Source organism: Sander lucioperca, chromosome 9 (genome assembly GCF_008315115.2).
Source record: "Sander lucioperca isolate FBNREF2018 chromosome 9, SLUC_FBN_1.2, whole genome shotgun sequence".
In the NCBI taxonomy this organism is placed as follows: domain Eukaryota; kingdom Metazoa; phylum Chordata; class Actinopteri; order Perciformes; family Percidae; genus Sander; species Sander lucioperca.
Window position 1 is genome coordinate 40,399,809 of NC_050181.1, and position 16,043 is coordinate 40,415,851.

The 16,043-nt window shown below is 39.8% G+C and overlaps 4 protein-coding genes across 6 annotated transcripts in view; 1 reads left to right on the plus strand and 3 right to left on the minus strand.

Moving 5' to 3' along the window:
* Nucleotides 1–1,283: 1,283 nt before the first annotated feature.
* Nucleotides 1,284–4,169, minus strand: rpl37a (ribosomal protein L37a). Its single transcript, XM_031306854.2, has 4 exons — nucleotides 3,914–4,169; nucleotides 3,023–3,151; nucleotides 2,743–2,825; nucleotides 1,284–1,445 (listed from the first exon to the last, which is right to left on the minus strand). The coding sequence occupies exons 1-4, from the start codon at nucleotides 3,914–3,916 to the stop codon at nucleotides 1,382–1,384; spliced, it is 279 nt and encodes a 92-aa protein (XP_031162714.1). The 5' UTR covers nucleotides 3,917–4,169; the 3' UTR covers nucleotides 1,284–1,381.
* Nucleotides 4,170–4,194: 25 nt separating this feature from the next.
* Nucleotides 4,195–6,366, plus strand: cfap410 (cilia and flagella associated protein 410). Its single transcript, XM_031306877.2, has 7 exons — nucleotides 4,195–4,421; nucleotides 4,570–4,588; nucleotides 4,745–4,791; nucleotides 4,947–5,176; nucleotides 5,396–5,546; nucleotides 5,652–5,751; nucleotides 5,873–6,366. Exons 1-7 carry the CDS (start codon nucleotides 4,345–4,347, stop codon nucleotides 6,035–6,037), a joined length of 789 nt encoding a protein of 262 aa, XP_031162737.1. The 5' UTR covers nucleotides 4,195–4,344; the 3' UTR covers nucleotides 6,038–6,366.
* Nucleotide 6,367: 1 nt separating this feature from the next.
* On the minus strand, nucleotides 6,368–11,446 carry orc2 (origin recognition complex, subunit 2). Of its 2 annotated transcripts, none has more exons than XM_031306876.2 (16): nucleotides 11,288–11,446; nucleotides 10,927–11,001; nucleotides 10,641–10,796; nucleotides 9,999–10,082; nucleotides 9,799–9,888; nucleotides 9,690–9,721; nucleotides 9,476–9,533; nucleotides 9,081–9,391; nucleotides 8,884–8,993; nucleotides 8,666–8,798; nucleotides 7,876–7,972; nucleotides 7,450–7,596; nucleotides 7,192–7,363; nucleotides 7,027–7,088; nucleotides 6,820–6,938; nucleotides 6,368–6,721 (listed from the first exon to the last, which is right to left on the minus strand). In XM_031306876.2, exons 1-16 carry the CDS (start codon nucleotides 11,334–11,336, stop codon nucleotides 6,638–6,640), a joined length of 1,779 nt encoding a protein of 592 aa, XP_031162736.1. In that variant the 5' UTR covers nucleotides 11,337–11,446; the 3' UTR covers nucleotides 6,368–6,637. The 2 variants fall into 2 exon arrangements, with proteins under 2 accessions (XP_031162736.1, XP_031162735.1); XM_031306875.2 differs by having other exon boundaries at nucleotides 9,999–10,085; nucleotides 11,288–11,445.
* An 829-nt stretch (nucleotides 11,447–12,275) lies between these two features.
* The window catches only part of zgc:162816 (uncharacterized protein LOC571260 homolog), a 6,075-nt gene continuing 2,307 nt past the window's right edge, over nucleotides 12,276–16,043 (minus strand). For both annotated transcript variants that reach the window (XM_031306888.2, XM_031306889.2), the window contains exons 5-10: nucleotides 15,902–16,043; nucleotides 15,321–15,439; nucleotides 15,014–15,140; nucleotides 12,934–12,996; nucleotides 12,745–12,850; nucleotides 12,276–12,637 (exon numbers count right to left, since the gene is read on the minus strand). The exon at nucleotides 15,902–16,043 is cut by the window's right edge and continues 39 nt beyond it. In XM_031306888.2, the coding sequence (XP_031162748.1) occupies nucleotides 12,548–12,637; nucleotides 12,745–12,850; nucleotides 12,934–12,996; nucleotides 15,014–15,140; nucleotides 15,321–15,439; nucleotides 15,902–16,043 (647 nt within the window). In that variant the 3' untranslated portion in view covers nucleotides 12,276–12,547. The remainder of the gene's footprint in view (nucleotides 12,638–12,744; nucleotides 12,851–12,933; nucleotides 12,997–15,013; nucleotides 15,141–15,320; nucleotides 15,440–15,901) is intronic.

The following is a 16,043-nucleotide window of genomic DNA, read 5'->3' on the forward strand; positions in this document are numbered from 1 at the left end:
AGGTACAGGTAACTGTTACCTACAGGGTTAATTTTCCTCAATGCATGTATAGACCATATTAATATAATAAATATGGTGTGAAATATATATAATCAGCTACTGAAATTGTATGTTTTTCTTGACATTTCCTGAAATGTAATTGTTACTTATTTAGTCATGCATATTTAGTGTGACAAAGATTTTAAACCAAGAATTCTGTGACTCTTTTTTTCCCTATTTTATCATCAATTTTATCGGGCGAGTTATTCCTGAAACCTGATAGCCAGGAGGCAAACAGTTATGTTTCAAGAATTATTCAAAACATATATTGCATAAATATTAAATGCCCGAACTTAAAAGTATATATTCTAATTTTTCTTGTATAACACCCATGCACTGTCTTTTCTATTTCACTTTAATTTTGTATTGTGTGTATGCTTATTTGTAGGTATGTTTATTCACGCCTGTGCTGAAGATAAATACAATTTTTTAGCATAAAAATAAAACCTTTGTACTGCTTATTTGCAATCAGTGATAATATACAAACTCCAGTAATATACAGTATGTATGGCACTATTAACACTGATCAGTACCAGTGATAAATCTTTCACAACACACACACTGACTGGCCACTGCAGGAAATGCACAGGTGCCATCAATAATGGCGCTTACTTATGTTTGGGTTTATTGTATAGGTATGTATTGTATGGAATGCTTTAGACTTTTGTTCTGACTGCAAGTCAAATTGCCTCTCATGGACATTGAGTATTTACTTTACAATACTAGGGGTACGAAATTGCAAATGCATATAATAAAGCCATTATTATATTACACCTGTTTGGCAAGTCAAAATATCTGCTGTGAAAAAAGGTCTGTATTCCACCAGCAAGCTCTGCACAAGTATTTATCAAATTACCTTTTATAATTTCAATGAACCTTATTTTGCCTTGTTGATCAATTCAGTAAAAATATTTCACCTTCTGCTCCAGAGTCCATATTCTTTAATGTGCTGTGGATTCAACAGGCAAAGGGCGCTGTGGTAGAGCATTACAAACGAACATACGTCATTTATCTGACCTGCAAAAAAAACAGCGCAGGTGTCTACTGCCAAGAAACTGCAGGTCAGGAGAACCCCTTCTGGTTGTGGAACTATTTAAAGCTATCTACAATGAAAAGCTATTATATGCAAAGTTACTAGGAGTTGTAGAGCCCTTTCTCTCTTTGGTGAGGCATCTTTTTGTGGTTACAGCCCACAAGTTTTAATTTTCTGCTACATTATAAAACAGATGAACAAAGACACAAAATTCCGCTCCAGACTGATTTATTTGTGGTGTTGAGGCCGTGTCCAGGTCGTTTAAATTATAGAAAAAGTCCCAAATCCACCAGTGACTCTTGCACTGGTTTACTGGTCCTTCAACTCCTTCAGTCTCCTGATCGCAGATTTGACTGTGACAGCTGAAGTTGTGCTGCAAAAGACAAAACAAAAAAACATTACTTATACTTTGTGTATGCCTTTTAAGGAATATTCCCAACTTCCACTGTCAAGAGATTCCCATCCTATTCAAGAGCCAGTCTTTACTTATTTACAAAACTAAAGTCGTGAAAAAGTAGTCACGGTCATGCAGGCGATTTAAGGAACCTTTGGAACACCTTCATGAACAGTATTAAGCATAAAAAGTTTTCCAGATAACCCATAACAATACATCTGCAAGTAAGCAAGTTGCTTTGTGGTTCAGACATTGTTCAATGCAATAATGCAGTTTTTAGGCATTTGTCATAGTTTGGCACAGCCGCCAATCAGTTTTCATATTGTGGTCTGGCAGGGCCATGGCTATGTTATTGCAATTAGGCTTTCTACTGGGTATTTTGGTTCTCTCCACTGACATGTCGATGTTGTAAACGTTCACTGAACGAGAACATCTGAGAGGGCTGATTCAATTCTTGAGTAATTGAGATTTACCATACATATGAAACCAGTTTACAAGCTTCAGTCTAGGTATGCAAGATTGATTTGTAGGTTTTGGTAAGGTTGGTTTTCACACCTGATGCTAACCATCCAGGAGTTTGCACGAACTGTAGCCTACTCGAAAGAAACCGGCTTTTCAAGTGGACTTGGGCACGGATCGACCAACCGTGCCCGGGTACGTAGTGTTCACACTAAACAAACTGGACTTTGGTTCCAAGTGTACTCGGGTCAGGGCCCAGGTCCCTGATGTGAAAGCCGCCTTATTGCATTATATTTTTAATAGTCCCCTGCCTGCTGAATTGCGTTTTTCTTTACATAAAAACCTGGATGGTATGGTCAAAGTATCTAATAGATCTGTTTGCAGAGCTTATGGGCAATATTGATTGATCCAACGAATATTGCATCAATTCACTGTCCCATCCCTGCACCTTTCATCACACCAACAAATTAATCTGAGACTGAAACTTGTAATACAATGTTATGTGCATGTCCCTCAAAGGCCCATTCTGAGCCAGGAAAACCCTGGAACCATATTGCACAAACAGGCTTATCACTGACATTCATAACATTTAGATGCCAATGATTAGCTTAGAAGCTTTGCATATTGTTGTCCTCACAAATATCCAGACCGGGAAATTACTCAAATCAATTTCCATACTGGCTTAGCAGCAGCAGCCCCCAAACCAAAATTACTTTTTTAATGGATATGAACATATCCACAGCAACAATATCCGTTTGGGTGAGTACACGTTGCCAGATTTGATGGCAGAATTACAGCAAAGCAGAAAGAAACCTACTTGTATGTCCAGGCGCCTCCTGCCACGGTCTTTCTGCAGGACCCACAGTGCCAGATACCAACAGCCCTCCTCTTCATCTTGGTCTGTCAATATCAAATTAGCACATTAATAACAGTTACAAAACTGTATTTTTCCCATTTCTGCAGAGACAAATCCAAACATTGTGTACTAAAAACCAGTGCCATTAGCTGCAGTAACGTTACATACACGTAATAGTCACACTGCTAGATCATGAATTAGTTACAGCTAAGTCTTTTGATGATATCTAGATATTCCTTACCTTGCCACAGAATGAGCAGGTGTATTTAGCGTGCTGGGAGATTTCAATTTTCTTCACCATCTTCCTCAGCGACGCGCCATAACGCGTGCCATATTTACCAACGATCCCCACCTTCTTGGTACGCTTGGCCTGCGGACAAGATGTATACACAATAAGATACAATATGACATTTTAATGCAGGTGTACAAGCAGTAACCATTTCTGATATACGTGGTTAATACTACAGACATCTGCTCTGCCACCGAACTTTCAAGCAGTAAGTTTACAAGGGTAAAGGAGTGCACAGAGAAGTGTTCTTGCAGGATATCCAAATATTCTAGATATCCCCGTACAGGGCCAGTCAGGTTGATTTTGCCAACCAAATGTATTGGGGAACACTATTCACATCACTGTAAATATTCAACACGTCATTAAACTGCAGAAGCCGTAATACCAGGGTGCTAACGTTAGCCTACACCCGCTTCCTCTCACCAAAATGTTAACGTTAGCCATCTAGCTACATAGGGTTGAATTGTTTATAACCTGGGCCAGGTTTGGAGGAGACAAACTATATTGAGACATGAAGCATACCATATTATTTTACTTTAAAAACCGCAGGCCCTCTAAATTAACATAGCATTTAGAATTTAGAGACCGACAGCATGCTAATATAACTAGCCCACCCGGTACATGGATTTGGTGAGTATCGTTAGCAATGGTGGCAGCCATTTCTCTCACTAGACCCACGAAAACATCGTTTTACTTGTTGCTATAATCACAAAATCAACACAAATAACGGCCAAATCTAACAAACAAAGACACCATAGAGCTTTCCAACTATGTGATTATATCATTTAGAGCACAGGAATTGTCGGATTGAAACAGATTTGGAAGGGGACATTCTAGGCTCACCATCGTTTCAGTGGAGACGTAGGTCCAAAGAGGGATTGCTTACCGCGCAGGCGCGATTTACCCAGTCGTTTACACTGCATTGTGGGACTTTGAGTTTTCACGGAATGCAGAGGCTACTACAACATATAACTACTATTATACATCGTTTACAATACTATGGACTATTGCCAAGGAGTAGTGTTGCTTGCATATTTTGTTAACAAAAAATAAATTAATAAAATCTTCACGTACACAATAATAATACAGGAAATTATTGTAACTAAGGACGCCACAGTGGATACGCGCATGCGTATTCATGATGTGGAAACGACATCCCTGCTGCTGAGTTGAAATGTTTGTCGACTAGCCTGTCATAATGCGGTCTTTGTTTTTTGTGAACACATAGTGTATTAAAAATATTCTTTCCTGGCAGCTTAGTTAGTTGATATGCTATGAAGCTAACACGAAAACAGGTTCTCGCGAAGGCAAAGGCCTCCGACTTGGAAAGCGTGAAGAAATTGAACTGCTGGTAGGTGTTGAAATTGTAGCATAACAGTTGTCAGTAATTTTGTTGTTGTTTTGTTTACATGTCGATGTAGGTTGAAAGGTACAGGTTGTTTTGTATATCTCTATTTTCTATATTTGTGGTAAGTTAACGTTACATTCTGTTTTTGCAGGGGATGCAACCTGACTGATGTGAGTATACGGTTAATGGATATATCATATTAGGTTTGACACTGAATTCACGTTATTCATGCTCAAATTGACTTTTTTACTCGTTTTTATTGTTTTAATTTAAGTTGTATGCATATATTTATGCAATATGTGTTCCTTTATATTCTGTCTTTGCAGATTTCTATCTTCACTCAAATGGCCAACATTGAGGTGCTGACACTTAGGTTGGTCTATTTAACTCTTTGCTATGTGTCTCTCTGACACATTCACACACAGAGATACTGTTTGACACAGATGATACTGTTACATTTGCATCAAATCATTTGAGATGATCCAAGAATCCTTGACTTCTATATTTGTTCCTTTTCTCTCTCTGTAGTGTCAACAACATCTCATCTCTCTCTTCTCTGGCTGGCTGTCTGTCTCTATGTGAGCTCTACCTGAGGAAGAACAATATTCCCTCACTCTCTGAGCTCTCTCATCTGCGAACCTTGACACGTCTCAGAGTGCTCTGGTTGGCTGAGAACCCCTGTTGTGGAACTGACTCCATTCAGTATCGCCTCACTGTACTGCGCTGCCTTCCTCGCCTCCAGAAGCTTGACAACCAAGGTGAGTGTGCAGTGTGTATGTGACTATTAGAAATTATTTGCACCCACAATGGGAAGAAAGGCATTCAAATTATTGTGTTGACTGGAGTAAAACTATGCATAGCTTTGGTATGACTTGAGAGAAGGTGGTTAGATAAAACATTTGTTTTAATGAAGCATATGTGTATTATATACAGGATATACTGTACATACACTTGTGTGTTTTGTGTCGGTGTTGCAGTAGTGACAGAGGATGAGCTTGCACTTGCTCTCATGGAGGGTGAAGAAGTCACCACCCCCCCAGGCAGTGTTCAAAACCAGCCTTCCACCAATGGACTTCCAGATGCAGAGACAGAGAATGACTCGCTTAACTACAACATGGAGGAGACCAAGTAAGCTTTGTGGATTGATACCAAAAGTTACAGGAAGTAGAACATGCACTGGCTGAAAACAGTCTGTCAAGGTAAAAACATTTCACTCTTGATTTTTATATTTAGCAAAATCAGGGAAGAGTTGGGGATGAAGCCCCTCTCCAGAGACAAGTTCCCCTCTCTTTCTTCTCCATCAACCAGAGAAAATAAACCATCAATGAAAAAGGTAACCTCTTATCTCTGAACATTGCTTCCTAGAACTCTAAATGTTTAATATACTTAAAAACTTGGAATATTTTTTTTTATTAATCTTAGGAAATAAATGATAACCTAAATTATATTTTCAGACACACACTCTTGATGCAGTTCTGCTGCTGCTGAAGGATTTGGATGAAGAGGAGCTTCACATTGTACACACAGCTACCCAAAATAGACTGCAAACCTACACACTGGACTCAGAGATGCTGTTCGATTCACTGAAGACACAAAAAACTCCCGAGATCCAACACTGAAACATTTTATAGCATGCACTCAGGGCCAAACCTCTCCCGCCTCTTTCCATATTTAACCTCATTCTTGGGGCTCACAATACAGATCCTTAAACACCGCCTTTCTTACCCGTTACCTTTCGATTGCAATATGCATGGCACTTGATTTGGTTCACTGATCTCTCTCCCGTTTATTACACAATTTCACATGTGGAGAAGTACTAAATAACTTTTTTTTTTTTTTTTTTTTAAATAGCAGCATGCCTACCTGCCTTGTACAAACCTTGAACAAAACGTACGTTTTGCTAAATGTAAATCTATTTCTATAATTAAAAAAATGTAATTGCAATAATCCATTATATGTGGAATTTAATTACACAGATGTTAGCTGAAAACATGTAATGCATCAAAACACAAGATGTGAATTTCACAGAGCTATAATGGGGCATTTCAAGAAGTGAAACAATTCACCAATAATTAGATTCAAGCCATTCATTTAAACTGTAGAGCCTGAAAGCTGGGCTCAAGGGCCTTTATATCAGTGACCGATTCAACCAAAATATCCATTTGCTGGTAAAGTCAGTGGATGAAGTGTAAGTGATACAAGTCTAAAGCCTTCTCCTCTCAGTCATCCTCTTCGTTCTCTAGGAAATCCATCAACGTGCTTGCATCCACGGCAACAATTAAGTACTCCACACCATCTGCACCCTGAAGAATCATGGGAATAAATGTAAGTGAGAGACACACGAGTCAGAGTTATTGCACTGAATGAGAGATGGGAACTCTAAAGTCAAACAGGACTCCACCTTGCGTGTCCGTATCAGTTTGTGGTCTCTGAACTCAGTCAGCTGAGTCCTCAGTGTGAGGTCAGAGTTCACCAAGAACGCCTCGCGACAACGCTGGTAGAAATCTTGGAATGACAATCCTGCACATGGCAATAGGAAAATATTACAATCATAAAGCAACATTTTACTGAACAATCTGTACAGAATGTTTAAGTTTTGTGTGTGCACCTGTGTATGACGGGTTATCTTTGTTTTCCAGCTGGAATTTCACCAACAGTTTGAAAATTCCTCTGAAAAAAAAAAAAAAAAAAGGACAGAGCCATGAAGAACTGAAGCAATTAATCAACCACTTAAAAGCTCTGATAGTTAATTATGCCAAGGTGAATGTAGTACCTTGCATTGGGTGTCAAGCTGCGTAGCACGTGTGTAAGGGAGGACAGAGCGAGAGCGCCAGTCTGCTGCACCAGGAGCGAGTTTTCATATGACGTTTCCTCTGCGTAGTGCTGAAAGGTCACACACTCCCACCACAACCAGTTAAACTGGCTCTGCTTAAACTGGTCCCACACTGGAAACACACAGGAAAGATTCAGCTACAAGAATACAATTCAATATAATTAACACAGCAGTACACGCACACTTACAAACACCCACCCAGTGGAGCGTTTATGTGGTCTAAAGAAGCCACCAAGTGCAGGTTGGGCAGAGATGCCAGCTGCCCCAGTGCACTCTGGGTCTTCTCTCCTCGCAGCATTGGTCCGTCGATATTATGGATTAGCAGGTATACATGGAGATCTGGGCCTGCAAGGACATGCTTTACTTGTAAAACACAGAATTCAAACACAAGCTTAACCCTTGTGTTGACTTCGGGTCACATTGACCCGTTTTAAATTTTTGTTTTATATCAGAAAATATGGGACGTAGAAATAAACGCTGAAAATGTGTAAAAGAAAAATTTTAAAATTTAAAACGTAGGAAAAAGCAAAAACAAACTGAAAAAAAGGCATCAAAACCATTTTTTAAGGTTGAAGGGAAGACAACACAAGGGTTAAGACAGAGACAATTGACAGACACACTCACTGTCTTTGAGAGTCTGAGTGATGTACTGGATCTGGTCTGAGGGGGTCCGGAAACTTCCCTGGTGCTCTAAAACCTCGCACGTCAAAGCATTTAGGATCTGCAACGAAAGCATAGTACGATAAGGACAGAAGAAAACAAAAACTACCATTTATCAGTATTGCTCAAGCTCTTTTAAACCACAAGGGTGGCAACTAAATTCTGTGAAAAGACCTAAAACAACACCGTGTTAGTCTGTGGCACTCAGCTCCATGCCCATTGTGAATCTTTGAGCTGGGTCATAAATACATAGTTTAATTTTTAAGCAAGGCCAAGTAATTTTGCTAAAACAGCTGGACACTATTTGGAAAATGTCAGGAGGAAATCATGCATTTATTAGACTATTTTTTATCTATGGATTAATACCCATTTGATGCTGCAGTGAGTATTTTCTTCAGCAGGACAGTGTATTTGTGATTGTCTGAAAATAAACTACAGTGCCTTTGTTCATGTCACCCAGTGCAACAGTATGGCTCACTGATGTGTTTCAATAGTTTTTGCACAATGGAGCTCTATAGCACAGAGGAATAAGATGCATCAGTCGTTTGCCACACACACAAACTACTTATCAGTAGGACACATGCATTGCTGGTTTTGGTCTTTTCATGAAATTTGTTGACAATAAAAAAAAAAAAATCCAGAACATCACAAGCCTTGTTCCTTGCACACTGTTGCTTCTACTTTGGTCCCAAGTGTAGAGGCTGTACCAATAAAGCATTTTTATTTTTGAAGAGATTTGTCTGTGTATACTGACTGATTTAAGAGTAATGGAAGGGAAGAATCCGTTGACCACGAGGTGGATTTCCTGAGCCAAGTGAGATACACGGAAGTCTTCCAGCAGAGATTTTTTGCTGCCCAAACCGTAGACCAGCACACTGAATCCCAACCTATACAAGCAAACAGACACTTTTTGTCTTGTACCAAAAACATTACAATGAAGCATGGATTTAAGAAAGTGCAAACCAAACTTACTGTAACTGTAACATCCATTTGCTAAAGTGCTTTCGGTGTTTGTTGTGGAGCTGCTGGATCTCTTTGGAGCAGCAGGACGGCTTTCCTTCTAAAAGCTGGACCAACGTCTCCTGCAAACACAAAATAAGGATGCACTTTATTAACACGGGAGCACAGCTCATTTAACGCATTTAGAACACTGGCTGTTATATACTGACCCTGTCAAGTTTAGGTGTGTGTAAACGCTCTAGCGTGCGGTCTGATGTCAAGACCTTTGAACTGCCATGGGCTTCAAAATACTCCTCAATCATACTGGGCTGATTGGGTACTTCAGAAGCAGTCTTGCTCTTCTTGGCAGGAGTCTTGTAGAGAGCTGCAGATGAACATTTACTGGGTGTTCTTAGAGTCTTCAAGTTCTCCTTGTCTTCTTTCTTTACTTTCTGCTCTTCCTCTATCCCAACTTCATCCTCCTCTTCCCCAGAGTCAGAGGAAGACAGCTCGCTATCGCTGTCTGATCGGATGCTCGGAGCTGAAAGTATCAAAACAGCTTAGCTAAAGTCTAACTTAAATAACAACAAGAGAATCGTCTTCCATTGTAACATGTTACACTCACTTGTCATTCTCTTCCTGAGCCTGTGGGGTGTTGTGGAGACAAACTGAACCTTCTTGCTCTGTCATACAGAAAGCAGAAGTTAACACTGAGAAAACAACATCTCTGCCACTGCCTCTGCCAAATGGCAACATTAGCAAAAAAAAAAAAAAAAAAAAGGTTGCTGGATCTGACGTGTATATGAGAAGTTAAGCAAACAAATTCCTTCTAGTCTCACCCTCTGAGGTGTCCTGCTTTCCCCTCTGTGGTCTAGTCAAAGACAGAAAGAATAGACTTAGTTGTATATAAAAAAGTAAGTCAAAATAAGGAAAGTTTGCTGAACTCACTGCGGCCTGTTCGGGTGGGAGTCGAGGGTTCAATGTTGGGGGTCGTGCTGAAGGTCACGCTTTTCCCAGGAGTCCGAGCCAACTCACTCGCTATTTGTAAAAACCCAAAGAGAAAGTGTGTAACATCCTAAAAACCAAGTTAATAATCATCTGATGCATGCAGCTGATGACATGCAATCCAAGAGGATGGACGGTCTCACCAGTCTGGGCCATGCTGTGTCCACGTTTGCCTTTCTGAAAGGTGAAAATGGAGGATCCAGCCACTCTGTACATACCCTCCTCGTCTTCTGTAAAACCAAGGAAATTATTTAACCTCATTAAATGATAATACGGTATGCATATGATTAGCAGCAATAAATACAATGGCCTTGTGCCCATTCAGGCTGTACCAGGAGGAACTGGAGTTGGTGTGTTAATTCCAGCATTGATCAGTTGTGAAAATAGGATGTTTTAATACTGTATATAACTCAGTCTACTCCCATTGATATAAATGGGGTGAGCAAAATAACATATGAGAAGTAAAATAAAAAAACTCAACAGCAACACAAACTGTAAAACTGTTTCAACAAAAACAAACACTATAACCTGACCATGAAGACAGGATTTATTGCAGGGCTGTTGTATTAGACATAATTCATTTTAGCTAGGTGTACTTAAAAAACTGGCAACTAAGTGCATACTAAATTGCAGCTGGGGATTTTTTTTAATATATTATTTAGCAGCAGGCTGAATAAAGGTTTAATAGAAATACCTTGCTGTAAAAAAACAAACCTGACAGGTAGACTAAGGGCAAGTTTACTACCCACAAAAAGAAAAAGAAAAAAATCAGTTGCCTCACTTACCTTCTGCATTGTCTGTTCCTAAAGCTTGGACATAGTTCTGCTCATCAAGGACTTCATTTTCGTCCCCATCATGTTCTGCATCCACTCTGGTCCGTCGTCCAGCTGGGTTTTTAAACGTTACCATCTTCTGAACAGACCCACTGTTGCTCTGCACACCTTTTAGTTATACACAGACAGACAGACAGACAGACAGACAGACAGCAGTTATTGAGACAGAGTAGTTAACCACGTGCTTATAGCAAACAAAATATCTGAGCTGGAGAAGTATAGGGACTGTGTTGCTTACCCTCCTGTTTGTCCACGATATGCTCCAGAGCATCTCCATCACCAATGAACTTCACCTCCAACACACTCATGATGACTAAAGGGAAATAAAACATAGTGTGACAGTGGCTAGCTAAGCTAACTACTCAGCAGTGTCTTACAAACACAACACACAGACTTCGCTTATCAAGGTGACATGCTTTAACGTTACTGCTTTTAATTTAGTTTGGCTCTATCAGTCATGATAACGTCATGTTAGCTGACAGTGCAGTGTGGTGTAGTTTTCTGTGGACAGTCAGCAACAATGGACAGCGGCTGCACATTGAATGTCTAAAAAAATAAGTGGAACAGTAACCAAATATGTCTCAGCTACGGTAACTTACCGGATAACAAGTCAGTACCGCCCGAAGAAAATGTAAACAAAACTTTCATAAACTGAGAGCTACGCTGTGTGGTGTGACAACTTTCCGCGCCATCCTCCTGAAGTTTTTAAACCACATGACAAGCAAAAGGTCATATGGTGGCCAATCAGAACGTTAGCTTCAGTAAAAACCACATCTCCCAAGATGCACTTCGCACACTCGCTGATGAGACTTCCATTTCAAAGTTGTATGATAATAATAATAATAATAATAATAATAATAATAATAATAATAACAATAATAATACATGATAGTTAATAATAATTATAAAAATGTTAAAAGTGGCATTAAACTTTACTGTTATTTTTATTCCTATTATCATTATGACACCTATATTAGAAATGAACCATATGCAAACTTATTATTGTAAGAACAATGATAGTTTTATGTAGTCAGAAACAATTATCCACCACCAATATTCAAGAGAACCCGTGGTAGTCACTGCACATTTAGTCCATGAAAACATATTATCAAGGATCATTTAGTAGTATACCCACTCAACAGGCTCATGATTGTTATACTTCTGACTATACTTCTGCAGTATATATACACACTGTGAGCAAGCTTCTTTCTAAGTAATACCATTTAGAGACAATCCAAAACTGAAGATTGTGTACAAAGCTAAATAATGATTATTTAAAAAATAATGAACACTTCTGAAAGAGGTAGGTTAAAACAAACATAAGAGGTTAAGACAAAATTATCTAGACTACATCCAATTGTGTATGGTCAAGAGTCGTAACCCATGCTCTTCATAGTATTTGTGTTTTACCATCAAGCTGGCACATATAGATAATTGCTAACTTTAGTATCATTGTTTTCAGCCTCCAGTGAGTGCCCACATACTGACAGCAGCCATTGCTGCCGTCTTGGTCTTAGTATTGACATTCAAATACTGACTCATTTAAAAAAACTTTTAGGTGGCATTGATGAAATGATTAGAAGAAAACATGGTCCAAAAGTTTTTATTTTTATTTCAATCATTTAAAAACATACAGGTTTTTTTTTCTATATTTCCCCCCATGTTGCTTTAGATAAAACATTTGGGGAAATAGGTCTAGAAAAAGTACTACGTATTACTTAATCAGTGGTTTGGAATACCTCTACACTTGTATTTTGGAATGAACTACAGGTGACATGAGTAGATCCAAGAAGTCCTTCTGCAGTGTTCATTTAGCTATCCTAACATGGTCATGTATGAGTGAACAGTTGGCTAGCTGTTCACCACCCGCGTGTTGGTGTCCACTTCCCCAGCAGACGGCCCTCAGAGTGCACATGGTACACGGGATGCATCGCTGCAGTTGCACACGACTGTAAAAAAAAAAAAAAAATGAACAGAGACAGGGTCAAACCAGAGAAGAGTGTCACAACAAAACCAACACAGCATTAAGCTTTACTCCATATTGAATTGTACTAACATGGTAAGGGATCAGTGTGAGCAGAGAGCCCAGGGGGTATTTGCTGTAGTCCAGCAGTCCTGAGATGGGCTCCACTCTACCGTGCTCCTGGGTCATAGACAACAACCTGGGGGGAAATATATTTCATCAGAACTTCCAGCCAAACTTAAGTTTAGTATTAAGACTAGAGACTCGAGAAGATAGCTTTACTTAAGGTTTGGGTGTCCTTCAATCACAGCATATCCAGTGGGAAGTTTTCCAGCTCCATCTAGACTGAGAGCAGTGAGCAAAAAAGGGTTTAAAGACCAATAATAACACTAGATACAGTGAGGAAAATAAGTATTTGAACACCCTGCTATTTTGCAAGTTCTCCCACTTTGAAATCATGGAGGGGTCTGGAATTGTCATCGTAGGTGCATGTCCACTGTGAGAGACATAATCTAAAAAAAAAAATCCAGAAATCACAATGTATGATTTTTTAACTATTTATTTGTATGATACAGCTGCAAATAAGTATTTGAACACCTGAGAAAATCAATGTTAATATTTGGTACAGTAGCCTTTGTTCGCAATTACAGAGGTCAAACGTTTCCTGTAGTTTTTTACCAGGTTTGCACAGGATTTTGGCCCACTCCTCCACACAGATCTTCTCTAGATCAGTCAGGTTTCTGGGCTGTCGCTGAGAAACACGGAGTTTGAGCTCCCTCCAAAGATTCTCTATTGGGTTTAGGTCTGGAGACTGGCTAGGCCACGCCAGAACCTTGATATGCTTCTTACAGAGCCACTCCTTGGTTATCCTGGCTGTGTGCTTCGGGTCATTGTCATGTTGGAAGACCCAGCCTCGACCCATCTTCAATGCTCTAACTGAGGGAAGGAGGTTGTTCCCCAAAATCTCGCAATACATGGCCCCGGTCATCCTCTCCTTAATACAGTGCAGTCGCCCTGTCCCATGTGCAGAAAAACACCCCCAAAGCATGATGCTACCACCCCCATGCTTCACAGTAGGGATGGTGTTCTTGGGATGGTACTCATCATTCTTCATCCTCGAAACACGGTTAGTGGAATTATGACCAAAAAGTTCTATTTTGGTCTCATCTGACCACATGACTTTCTCCCATGACTCCTCTGGATCATCCAAATGGTCATTGGCAAACTTAAGACGGGCCTTGACATGTGCTGGTTTAAGCAGGGGAACCTTCCGTGCCATGCATGATTTCAAACCATGACGTCTTAGTGTATTACCAACAGTAACCTTGGAAACGGTGGTCCCAGCTCTTTTCAGGTCTTTGACCAGCTCCTCCCGTGTAGTTCTGGGCTGATTTCTCACCTTTCTTAGGATCATTGAGACCCCACGAGGTGAGATCTTGCATGGAGCCCCAGTCCGAGGGAGATTGACAGTCATGTTTAGCTTCTTCCATTTTCTAATGATTGCTCCAACAGTGGACCTTTTTTCACCAAGCTGCTTGGCAATTTCCCCGTAGCCCTTTCCAGCCTTGTGGAGGTGTACAATTTTGTCTCTAGTGTCTTTGGACAGCTCTTTGGTCTTGCCAAGTTAGTAGTTGGATTCTTACTGATTGTATGGGGTGGACAGGTGTCTTTATGCAGCTAAAGACACCTGAAAAAGGTGCATCTAATTTAGGATAATAAATGGAGTGGAGGTGGACATTTTAAAGGCAGACTAACAGGTCTTTGAGGGTCAGAATTCTAGCTGATAGACAGGTGTTCAAATACTTATTTGCAGCTGTATCATACAAATAAATAGTTAAAAAATCATACATTGTGATTTCTGGATTTTTTTTTTAGATTATGTCTCTCACAGTGGACATGCACCTACGATGACAATTTCAGACCCCTCCATGATTTCTAAGTGGGAGAACTTGCAAAATAGCAAGGTGTTCAAATACTTATTTTCCTCACTGTAGCTGCAATGATGATATAAAGAAAAATCAGTAATGAAGTTGTGAGTAAAAAATGTGTTGTGTAAATGTATCTGCTCCAGTTGGGGAGCATTATAGGTGAATTGAGAGTAAATTAATTGGAATAAGTTATTATTTTTTTGCCCTCAAACTCCTTCCCCTAACATCACTCACGGTGTGTGAGGGGAGGCCACACACCGTTCATCTGCACACACTTCCCACACTAAGATGACACAGAGCTGGTTTAAAATCGGCAAAGTATCCCTATAAGTATGCTATTATACATCATTAAGGATTATGTCAGCAGAAAACGGTAAGCAGGTGAAGTCCATTGTGCAACCAAAAAGCAGGCTGAACAATATTGATGAAGGTACCTGAGTCCACACCATCCACAGTCAATCAGGAGCTGGTTCCTGTGAGGACAGTGTCCGATGACTCTCGTCAAAACTCTCACAGCCACATCCTCCAGACTGCACGAGCCAATCACAGACTGCTGCACATCTAGAAGATAGCAAAAAAACAAAACACAAAAAAGCATCATCACTGTTGAATTTTTTTACAATATTTTTAGGGCTTTCTCATTTATTAGTACAGCTTTTCAGTACGCTAATTTCAATTAAAAAAAAAAACCAGCATACACAAACTGTTACACTGATACAACAGCAATATCCATACACACACCATAGAAGGCATAGTTTCCAGGATGCACCTCGCTGAGCTGCGCCATGTCTTTGACTGGGTAACTACAGGAAGGGGTGGAGCCAATGCTTGATTTACAGGTGATGCCAACAACCTTTAGTCTGCCCAAAAACAAACCCAGAGAAGTTTACAGAATGATTATATCAAGACAGCATTTCATAGGAAACAAAGACAATAGATTATTTACTTGCGCTGAGGCCTTAATGTGATAACTGGCATTAAGGTAATACCACTTAAATCTGAATTAATTACATTTTAGTCCATTTGGGGGCAGTGCAACCATCTGCAAACACAACCCTGACATATTACCATATAAAAGGTAATATGGCAAACATGTTAGCAAACAGTTGACTATTTACACATCCAGTAGACATGAAGCAACATTAGCATCCAAGTTCTACAGTGAGTCCAATTGGACTTCCTTAAAAAGCTATTGGTACACTAGTACATGCCAGTTAAAAGTAAACCAAATTATATTTACAAAAAATTAGAAAATCCATAATCATTCTCTGTAGCAGGTTACATATGACATGCTTGGCCTCTACTGGTCTTTTTTGCCATACTTTTCCATGAACTGCAGAGTCAAGTCAGTGGTTTCCTGGGCAACAGCCTGTATTTTCTCAACTCCTCTGCAGTTATAGGTGTTCCCACAGTGAGCGTACACTCCTGTTAGTTCCACACCCTCTGTCTCGGCAATGGCCTGAG